At 56.1% G+C, this 11,117-nt stretch overlaps 1 protein-coding gene across 1 annotated transcript; it reads right to left on the reverse strand.

Annotated features, from left to right (window-relative positions):
- Nucleotides 1–1,752: 1,752 nt before the first annotated feature.
- SPPL2C (signal peptide peptidase like 2C) lies at nt 1,753–3,873 on the reverse strand (the record flags this gene model as incomplete). Its single annotated transcript, XM_079132695.1, has 1 exon — nt 1,753–3,873. The coding sequence occupies one exon, from the start codon at nt 3,871–3,873 to the stop codon at nt 1,753–1,755; it is 2,121 nt and encodes a 706-aa protein (XP_078988821.1).
- Nucleotides 3,874–11,117: the final 7,244 nt, after the last annotated feature.

The raw sequence follows: 11,117 nt of genomic DNA on the forward strand, positions 1-11,117 counted from the left end.
CCAGCCCCTACTCTGGGGTCTGGGGGACAAGAGGCCTGGCTCTGCCCAGCACTTTCCCTTGAGCTTGGTGGGAGTGTAGCCTGCCCCAGCAGGTTTGGTGACGCAGGTCAGCAGTGGGGAGGCTGCCCGTGCTGGGGGTGAGCCAGGGCCTGTGGCGGCCCCTCTGTCCAGGCCAGATGGCTGCTGGCTCCAGTGGGAGGGGCTGCCAACACCTCCGGTCAGTGTCCTAGCCTGGGGGGCCTTGCTCCTTTCTTGTCCATGCCCTGCACTGGTGTCTCGCTGGCTCCTGCACTCCCACCCCAGGGCCTACCCAGGCCGCCTTGGCCTCACCTCCATGGTGACCCAGGCCCTGCAGGACCCCAGTGAGATAGTGTGGGCAGCAGGGCCCTCTCCTCCACAGTTCGGGCTGGATCAACTCTTCACCTGTTTGTTTGTTCATTCGTTCGTTCATTCATTCATTCATTCATTCATTCTTTCCTCCAACGAACATAAACCAAGCACCTCTGACAGGTCAGGCCCTGTCCTCCGCCTGGAAACTATCGGATGAACAAGAGAGATGAGGTCCCCCTCACAGAGCTGAACTCTTCTGCGGGAAGAGGAGAAAACCAAGAAGCAAGGTGTGCGGTGACAGGACTGAGGCTGGGAGCCTTCGGAAAGGGTCACAAGGAAAACCTCCTGGAGGAGGGGACTCCTGAGCTGGGGCATGTAAAGATGAGGATACACGGCCTCTGGGGACATGACCCCCATTCCCCAACATAGCCTGCTTCAGGAAGCCATCTCTCACCCCAGTCTGTTTGCTCTGATCAAGCAGGAGCAAACACCATATGGCCCCAAACTAGGACCCCAGGAGTTCATCTCACCCATGCCCCTGCCTCTAGATGGGCATGGTGTTAAGTTTCATTTTGCAGATGAGACTACTGAGCCCCAGGGAGGCTTGTCCATGACCCACCCCCGCTTCCAACCTCTCCTGCCCGTTTTAAGACAATTCTCAGGTTGATATTCATCTGTCCTGGACTCCTACTGGTCCTGCGCCCATTACACAAGGCATACTCAGGAGCAAGGGCATACTCAGGGTCCCGGGATGGAACAGGTGGCTGAATGCAGGAATGTGCTGGGCTGGGGGCTCTTGTCTGGGCTGCCTGGAGCAGAAATCTTCAGCAGAACAGATGTGAGTTGAGGTTCAAAGGATGCTGAGGTATTTTCTGGTGAGCCAGGCGTCTAGGTTGGGGTATTTCTGTCTGGGGTGGGAAAGACATCCAGACCAGAGGAACAGCATGTGCAGAGAGAGGGGGAGGCTATGGAGGGGTCAAGGGAGAGCAATGGTCCCCTTGGCCTGAGAGTGGGGAGGATGGGCAAGGGGACCAGAGGAGGGGTGGGGACGGGATGTGGGCTATTGGTAGGTTAAGGAGCCGAGGTTTTACTGCAGGTCCAGGCCGGCAGGGGGAGGGGAATGAGCCCAGGGAGCCCTGGAAGCAAATGCCGACCTCCCAGGTGAACTTGTGCCATGTTGCATGCTCTTGCGGAGCCTGTTTCCCTTCTCTGTGATTCGGGAGAGGTACCAACTCCCGAGGATCCCCAAGACCTTCCGCAGACTCATCCTGTGATCCCTACTCTCTTTAGTGCTCACAACAAAAAGGCTCCTTGGATAGATATGGAATTTCTCTAATGCCCCGATTTCTCTTTTGCCACGCGTGGCTTTGCTCTGCAATATTCTGCCGGCCCTTCTAGAGGCACGGGCCCCAGGGCCTCCAGTTACAGGGGAGCCTGGGTTGACAAGCTCTTCTTTACCTTCAAGCCCTTCCTCTTGTGGAGCCCTGTCCAGGGCAGGCTGGCATCGTGGACCTGGGCCTGGGTGTGGGTGTGGCCCAGCTCCGAGGGTGGGGGCGGCGGCATGAGTGGGATCAACATGGCCGCTGGCATCACTGGCAGCAGGGGTGTCAGCTCCTCCGAGGACCCGGGAGAGGTGGGGGACAGCTCGTCGGGATCCAGGTTGGCGTCGCTCCAGCCCTCGGAGCTCTCGCTGTGGCCCTCGGGACTGACGGCTTCATCCCCAGAAATGGTGACCAGTTCAGCTGTGACTTCCGCAGGGTCGACAGTCCTGTTGCAGAGGTCGAAGTCCTCTGCCCTTTGGTGGGTGGCTACCTCAATCTCACCAGCTGTGTGGTCATCTGCTGTGCGGTCATCTGCTGTGCCCTCCTGCTTCTGCTTGGAGCCAGCCACAGGGGCAACACAGAGCCCTGCCACGGGCTGGGTAGGCACCTTGGCTTTGCCCTGGCCCGTCCAGAAGAGGGTGAGCTCTTGGCGGCAGGCAGCCACAGCCAGGCTGGTGACCAGGGTGCTGGACACTAAGTAGAGCAGGGCGGGCTGGCCCATCTCCATGAGGACCATGGCGACAAAGGTGACTAGCAGGCCCACAGCGTAAGCCATGGTGCAGGCCACATAGTAGACCTGGCGAGAGCAGATTTGCACATCAAAGCGGTGACAATAGGCAACCAGGAAGCCGGGGACCACAATGTCACCGAAGCCGAGGATGGAGAAGGGCTGGTCACATAGTGTCAAGGCGGAGAAGCTCAGCCGGGGTACTTTGAGCACCATGGGCAGCCTCTCGTGGCTGGAAGAATCTGCTGGGCCTGCGGCGACCTCCACCATGATGCTTTCCCCTGTCTTGGTGAAGAGAGGTGTGACGAAGACGAAGAAGACGTCGAAGGCCAGCAGGGCCAGCAGGAAGGAGGCACAGTTCTTGAGTGTGGGCAGTCGCACGCGCCGCAGGACAAAGAGGCAGTAGGTGATGCCCAGCACGTCCTGCAGGAGCCACGCCCAGCGGTCCTCGTTGCGGTAGCTGACCCAGAGGAGGGTCACCATGGTGCACAGGCCTGCCAGCAGCAGCAGGGGCAGCTGCAGATAGGCCCGGCTGCCGGGCAGGGGCCACTGGTACTGCCACAGAGTCAGGTGACGCACCAGGGGTGCCAGGCAGCTGTAGAGGCCGGTGCCAGCGCCCAGGCTGAAGATCCCAATCATGACATAGACGAAGCAGTCGTAGAAGAAGTAGAGAAGCACCATGATGGAGCAGGACATGGTGACCACGGCTCCCGTCATGGCTGGGGTGAAGTCCACTGGCGAATCCTCCTCCTCCTCCTCCTCCTGCTGACCTCCCGGGGTCCCCTCAGCTACTGCTCCTTGTGGCTGATGGTGTCCACCAGGCCCCCCTCCTCCTCGGGCCCGGAGCCGCTGCAGCCGATCCGCCTCAGTCATGCCTGCCCAGTAGCCTCCCGCGGCCACAGTGCCTACGGCCAGGATGAAGATGACCACCATGTTGTAGTCCATGACAGGCTCTGGGGGCGCGTACATGGCCACGTGGATGACGGCGTTGCCGCCAGCGTGGCTGAAGATGTCGAGCATGTCACTGTAGCGCAGCACGGCCACAGGGATGGTGAGGTCTGGCAGGGGCTTGCGGGGGTCCTGGGATGCTGGCGTGGTGTCTGAGCACTGTTGGTTGCTGACCCGGCTCACAATGAGCAGCCCGTGGGCGCCTTGGCCCTGAGCAAGCCAGCCCTTCTCGTAGAAGCTGCAGTTGCCCCTCATGACCATGGCGGTGGTGTGGCGGAGGGGCTGCGACTGGGGGGAGCTGGTCTGGGCCTGGTGGAAGGAGTCCTCTCCTGGGCACCAGCGTGCCATGGTGCCGTCATACAGGGGCAGGAGCGGGGCGTGGTTCAGGTCTCGGGGGAGGGTGACATAGTCGGAGCTGAACAGGATGCAGTAGTCCTTGCTCCAGTTCTCGGACACCACATGCACCACGCCGTACTCCCCCTGGGCCACGGTGCTGACAAGAAGGAGGAGTGAGCCTACCAGGAGGAGGAAACCCAGGCACGCCATCCTCCTCAGCCACTTACTGCGTTGTCCCCGGGTGGCAGCTGCCCATAGCTCAACTCCCCTGTCATGGCTGGGTGTGGTCCTTTGTCACAGAGCAGCTTGGCCACCTGTCCTGGAAACCAGGGCCACACCTACCTGGTCATAAAGCTGTGTGGTCTTTGGTCAAGGACACAGCTGCAGGGCACAGGGTCCCTTCCAGGATCATGTTCCCCAATCCTGGCCCTGGTAGAGAGGTCATCTGGGTCCCATTCTTTACTTGCCATCTCGAAACCCTGAGACTTCAAGCTGTCCTTCAGAATCAGTCCCTCTTTCCACCAGGCACACAGCTGGATTTAATCTCCAGCCTCCCTTGAAGTTAGGCATGGCCATGCAACTAAGTTTCTGTCAGTAGGAACTGAACAGAAATGTGAGCCCTTGCGGACCTTCGCTGAAAGATTGTGGGGTCCCTCATCCCTTTTCTCTGTCCCCTTCTCACAAGTTGGAACAAAGACAGGCCTGTGATCTGGTTTTGACTATGACAAGGAGGACAATGTCCTAAGGAATGGAAAGAAAGTGGAGGGAACAGGGTCCCTGGAGTCTGCATGGAGATGCTCACTGAGAACTCTCACCAGAGAGATACATGATCCTCCATGATAAGCCATTGGCTTGTTGTGGGCCTCTTTGTTATGGCAGCTTAGCCTTACCCTAACCCGCCTACATCACGAATGAGTAACACTCAGGGTCAGAGAAACCCAAACTTCCCCAGCTAGGAAGGGTGGGGGTTCTTGTGCTGGTTAAGTTACCAGATCTTTCTGTCTCCCAAACATTTTCACTGGATTCTGTGCCACTGTCCCTGCTGGGCAGACTTCCAGCTGGAAAGAGGGAGCTCAAATAATAGTGAGAGCTGGCTGTGGAGTCAGGAGCCCCAGATGCTGGCTCTGCGTTAGTTTTTGGGCCTGCCTTAGCAAATGATCCCAAACTAGATGGATCAAAACATTTATTCTCTCATCGTTTGGGAAGCCAGAAATCTGTTACGGACTGAATGTTTGTGTCCTCTCAAAATTCACATGCTAAAACCTAACCCCAAGGGGATGGTATTTGCAGTGGGGCCTTCGAGAGGTAGTTGGGTCAGGAGACAGGTGGAATTAGTGCCCTTGTAGAAGAGAAGCGAGGAAGATGATCTCTGTTGGCCTTATAAGGATACAAGGGGGCCCTTTGCAAACCAGGGGGCAAACCCTCACCAGGGACTGACTCAGCCAGCACCTTGATCTTGAACTCTTACTAGATCTCTAGAACTGTGAGAAATAACTGTTGTTTAAGCTCCTAGTCCATGGGATTTGTCTAAAAGTCTGGAATCAAGGTGTCACATCAGGGTGGTGCTCCCTCCGGGAGTCTGAGCGGAATCTTCCTGGTCTCTTCCTTGGTGGTGGCTGCAAGCTTCTTTGTTTCCCTGGCAGCAATCTCTGCCTCTGTGTCACATGGCTTTTCCCTGTCTGTCCCCGTGTCTCTTCTAATAAGGACTCTAGTGACAATGGCTTAGGGCTTACCTGAATGAACTCATCTTGGCTTAATTACCTTGGCAAAGACTGATTTCCAAATAGGGTCATGTTCACAGGTACTGGGGACTTAAGCGTATCTTTTGGGGACACAGTTCCACCCATGACACATGTGCTATTTTAACCTCCAAAGAGCAAGTGGGGTCATCAATCTTCCTCATCCATAGTGTGTCCATCCTTTCTGATTCCAAGTCACCCTCTTTGGGAACATGGTACCACAAAAACACCCATCTCCAGCACCCAGCTCTGAATTTTTTTTTGTTGTTGTTTCCACATTTTTTCAGCTCTGGGTTCTAGATTTATGGATGTTCTGAAGTGAAGAGCAAGTTTGAAGGACCTTGCAAAGTAGTCTGCGAGACTCATCTAGATTTTGACAGCCCTTTCCCCCTAATTACTTATATTTGTCTCACCAACACCTAATTTGACAGCTGCCTTTTGTGACTCATTTATATTGCGTTTTCCAAAGCCTTCAATGGAATTTTCATAACTGGAAACATTTCTCCTTGTTTGTGCACTTCTGATTTATCCATTAATGTAATGCTTAATTAGATCACAAGCAACAATTAAAATGACAATCGAACTGTCAAAAACACATCAGGAAACCAACACGGCGGATGGATGTGCCACCAGCTGGTGTGGGAAGTGAGAGGGTCCAGGGGAGGAGGCTGCTGGCTGCCCCTGCAAGAGAGTTCTCATTGTTGGTCAGGAGAGCACTGGGACAGGGGGTCAGCATGGGTAGGTCTCATCACAGCATAATGCAGTGTCCCCATGGAGTGCACTTGTTTGAATTTGGGTTTGTAGATGCTGATAGGTTAGGAAGCCCTTTGCTGAGCGCTATGAAAATAATACTGTTTCTGGTCCCCCAGTTATGATGAGCAAGATAGGCCTTCACTCAGGGCCGTGATCCTAAGTATGGGTCTTTTAGAAATCAAGGACCAACACACTCACTGCGATAGATATTATTAAAAACAAAACAAAACACTCCGACAGTAACAAGTGAGAAAATGGAGAAACAAAGATCCTCATGCATCGCTGGTGGAAATTCAAAGTGGTGCAGACACCGGGGAAAACAGCTTGGTGGTTAAGTAGAGAATCATCACACGATCTAGAAATTCCACTCCCAGGTGTGCATCCAAAAGAATTGAAAACAGGTGTCCGAACACAAATTTGTACTTGCTCATGCATAACAACTTGAAATACGTTGAAAGAACCCAGGGATCCATTAGCTGTTGAATGGATACAGTGTGGTCCAGGGGAAGTCCTCAGCTTGCAAAGGAGAGGTGGGTAGATGCATGCTACAATGTGGATGGACCTTGGAACCATCATGGTAAGTGAAAGAAGCCAGACAAAAGGACAAAAACCAAATGGTGGACACCAATTATCTGAAACATCCAGAACAAATCTATAGAGAGATCAGATTCATGGTGGCCAGGGTCTGGGGGAGGACTGGGGAGTGACTGCTAATGGGGTTTCCATTTGGGGAAACAAAATGCACAACATCGTGAATGTATTTTTATTGTTATATAATAATTGCACATATTTATGGGGCGCAAATGGATTTAATGCCACTGACTCACACACTTTAACAGCTAAAATGATAAGTGGTAGAATTTGTATTTTATCACACCCAAAATAACAAAAACAGCAAGCCGACTTATCCCCTGCAGTGGCACGGTCCTCAGGACAGGCCTCACTGTGGTTCCTCAGAACCCTGTCAGGCCAGCATGCACCCCAAAACTTGGGGGTTCAGCAAACTTGGGAACCAGCTTGGAACTAGGTTGCATGCCTGTCATCCTAGATTCTCAGGAGGCTGAGGCAGGAGGATGGCAGGTTTGAGGCCAGCCTGGGCAATTTAGCAAGACCCTGTCTCAAAATAAAATAAAACAGGTTGGGGATGTAGCTCAGTGGTAGAGCACCCCTGGGTCCAATCCTCAGTACAAAAGAGAGAGAAAGGAAGGACAGAGGGATGGAAGAAGGAAGGGAGGAAGAAAGAAACAAAAAGAAGGAAAAAGGAAGGGAGAAAGGAAACATGGGTACTCTAGACAGAGCTTGCTCCTGCCCTTCCGCCTTGGTCTACCCTTGGGCTCCTGGTGCCCAGGCTCAAAGAACTCTCTGAAAGCTCCTTCCCTCCACGTCTTTTCCTGGGACCCAGCTTGCCGAGGGTGGTCACTGCTTCAGTCACTGCTTCCCCAGGATCCCCACCTCCTACCCCAGCCCAGTCCATCAGCCTTGGACTTGCCTTTCCGTGTGACCACTTTGTGCCCTGAACCATCCACATGAGTGGCTGGTGCCCTTTGGGGCTGTGGTCCACTCTCTTGCTGGAATTCTGCTCTAAGACTTCGCAGACTCCTGACCCCTGACCTCCAGATTCAGCCCTTTCCTTGACAGCAGCCCCTGCACTGGCTGCTTTGCTCTCTTCCCTGTCCCCACCTCAGCCAGGACCTGAGCTCTCAGGGAGCTGCCCAGAGCAGTCCAGTGGCAAAGTCTCTGCCTTCCATTTGGACCTAGACAGCATCTGGAAGATTCATCTTCACCCATTCAGGAGAGAGAGCATCAGGCCCCAGGGAAGGGGAAGCACCCGCTGCTGGGCACCTCTTCTGCCCTGATTTGCTGGCCCAGCATGAGCTAAAGATGGGGCAGACTGGGAAGGGACTGGCTTGCCATCTGTTCCCTCCCCCATGCCAGCAATGAAGGGGAAAGAAGCAAGAGCTCAGCCCCACTGACCACGCGGCCTACCCTAGCTGGGTGCCCCCAGTTCTCCCCAGCCTCCTCGGGTCCCTAAGAGGTCCCAGCCCCCCTGCCCTCCCCTGCTTTGGTCAGTGAACAGTGAGGTGGGGCAGCAGCGATGCTTGGAGGGACAGAAGGGCTGGGGGGCAAGCGGGTGGCAGTTTGGAGTTTCATCCAAATCATGAACTCGCTGGTGCTTCTGTCACATCATGAGCTTTGAGAAATGAACATGGCCCTGGCCTCTCTTGACCTAAGCCTGTCTGGTATCTGCAGGGGTTGCTGGGCTAGTGGGGAAGACGGGAGGCCATGCTCAGAGGTGGAGCTGGGACAACCTGGGGACACTGGGAGCACTGGCGGCCCATGCTCTACAGGCTCCAAATCCTACAGCCAGCTCAACTCTGAATGCTCTTTGTCCACAGACTGGGACCCCAGAATGTCCCAGGGAAGGTACTAGAGGAGGCAGTGGGGCAAGGAGGGTGACCGTGCAAAGAGCTACTTTACCACAGGGGTCAAACACTGAGGAGGCTGCGAGAAGCCACCTTGAGTTTTCATCCAGACATGCCACTCCTGGGTGCCCAGTGGTGGAGCCTGGGTCTAACCCTCCATGCAGTTGCACCTGTTAAATGGGGCTAATAGCATCTGCTTTGCAGGGCAGTATGAGAACAGATGAGGTTCATGTGCGTGACCTGGTGCCCCCAAAACACACAGTGCTGGTGGGGGTTGCTAGGGATGAGAAGTATGGAGATCCGCTCTGCTGGGGCCCAGTGTGTGCAGTTCAGTTTGGAGTCGGGGGCTGGCTGAGATGACCACGAGACACTTCTGAGCTGGGCCCCTCGCAGGATTACACAGAGCCTGGGCTGCAGGCAGGCCTGCCATTGCTTCTGGATTGGGCTGTGTGGCTTGAAATTCAGCATCCTTTTACAGAGTGAGGGGGTGGAGGGGTGGGGAAGAGGTACCGGAGACATAGCCAGCATTGATTCCACCCAGGTGGCCTCAGCAGCTGGACACAGGCTGGACCAGCCGTGGTGGGCCACATCTTCATGTTGGATGTGTTTCAGATCAATCTGAAACCCTGTGGCCTCCCCTGCCCTCTTGCCCCAGATCTGCCTCGCCAGCCCTGGCCTCTCCACCCAAGGCCCCAGGACTTCAGTCAGCTGAGGGGTGGGAGGAGCCCTGGAGCCAGAAGGCCTTCCGTCTCCGGGGAGTTGCTAGGCCTCGGTTTCCTCAGCTGCAGAATGGGCTGGTTCCCATCTCCCTGGGCTAGTTGAAGGCTAGGTAATACATGCTAAGAAGGACTTCATGGATTGCAAAAGTCTACCGACAGCCCTAATTAAGGTACTATTATCTGGGTTTCAAAACCTCTCTCCCTAATAGATGATTTCCCCAGATCTGGCCTGCTCCCCAATCCTGGCCCTGGGGTGCCAGCACAGGTACCTAGAAGGGACAACAAGGACCCGAGGGAAGGGTTTATGCCGTGTCAGGGAGGGGGACCCTGAACTGGGACGACAGTGTGTCTCTTATGTGCCTATGAGCAGGGAGGGTCTCAAGAAGCAATGGGCTCAGGTATGGGTACGCTCAGGAGGCTGTGACCCCTGGGTGTGGCAGGGAAAGATTAAGGGCATAAGGGAGGGGCCTGTCCTCTGGTCTTGGGGGGCCCCAGTGGCCCCCTATCCTGCTGCTGCTGAGCCCAGCCTCTTAGTCCAGTGATGCTAGCCACAGCCTCGCTCACTCCCATGGGGCCTTCCTCACCCCACACACCCACCCTTGGAGCAGAGGGGCCTGGTCTGGGGCCTGCATTAGCCCTGCCCTGAAGCCCAGAGGACATCTGTTGCGGATGGATGAAGCTCTGGGCTTCTGGTCCTGGGACGGGGCAGGGTGGATGGGGAGGCTGCAGACCTTTGGGGCTCAGAAGTTCCCTGCTGTGCCCTAAAGCAGCCCGGCCCCCTTTAAGTCTCTGAATGGGAGGGCCAAGGCCATCTGGATCAGCCCCTGCTTGCTGGGCTTTTCTGCCCATGGCCTTCCAAGGCCAGGGCCTCTGAGAAGGTCCCTGGCATCCGTGCTGGGTGGTGCTCCCCTCTCCGCTCCCACGGGGCCCAACACTGAGAGAAGCACTTAGAAGGTGACCAACAGCTGGAGCAACTGGGGGCCCAGCGGGAAGGGGCCGGTCAGTGCCTCCCCCTCAGGCTCCCCATCCCACCTGCGTCAGGGAAAGGCGACTTGAGAACGAGGTCTCCACGTCCGTCTGTTGTGGCCTTTTGTCCCTCACTAATCAGTCTGGTCCCTCCTGTCAGCCAGGAGGGTGACCCCCGGGCACCCCCACCTCACACCCTAAATTGCTCTGGAAGCCACTGGTCCATCCCTGTCCTCGACACCTGGGTCCCCTGCTCCCATCTCTCTACCTAAGGGCACAGGACTTGGCAGGACAGGGCACCCCATATGCCCATCAAGGACACCCCCAGCAACTCCCTCAGGGCCTCCCCACCCCCACCCGCAGGCGCTTCAAACCCTGGGCACCGTGGCCACCTTAGTCTCATGCCCCAGCTTCCCAACTGCTGCCTGCTTCTCAGCTCCGCTCCTCCCTGGGGCGGACCCACGCTGTCGGCTGTGACTTTGTACTAGCTGTCCCCTGCCAAGGCAGCCCTCCCTCACTCTACTGATCCAGGTCCCTTCCCTCCCCGATCCAGGACAGATCCGTCTCCTTCCAAGTCCCCACCCCTGGCCCTCCAGCAGTCCTGGGTGGCGAGTGGGGTTTCCCAGCATCCACCCTCGCAGGCACCCTCTCCCTGACCCCGGGCAGAGTCCAGGCCTTTGCAAATGCTGGTTGAAAAGATAAATATTATTATTTACATTAGCCACACGCAGCGGCACCCCTGCCTCACGCGCCCCCTCCCTGCTCTAGCTGCCCAGCCCCCTAGACGTGGGGGCCCTGCTGTGGGGGGCGGGCCAGTCCACACTCTGTAGGCAGGGCAGCAAGTTGCCAGCCAG

This window comes from Sciurus vulgaris (assembly GCF_902686455.1).
Source record: "Sciurus vulgaris genome assembly, chromosome: 3".
NCBI lineage: Eukaryota > Metazoa > Chordata > Mammalia > Rodentia > Sciuridae > Sciurus > Sciurus vulgaris.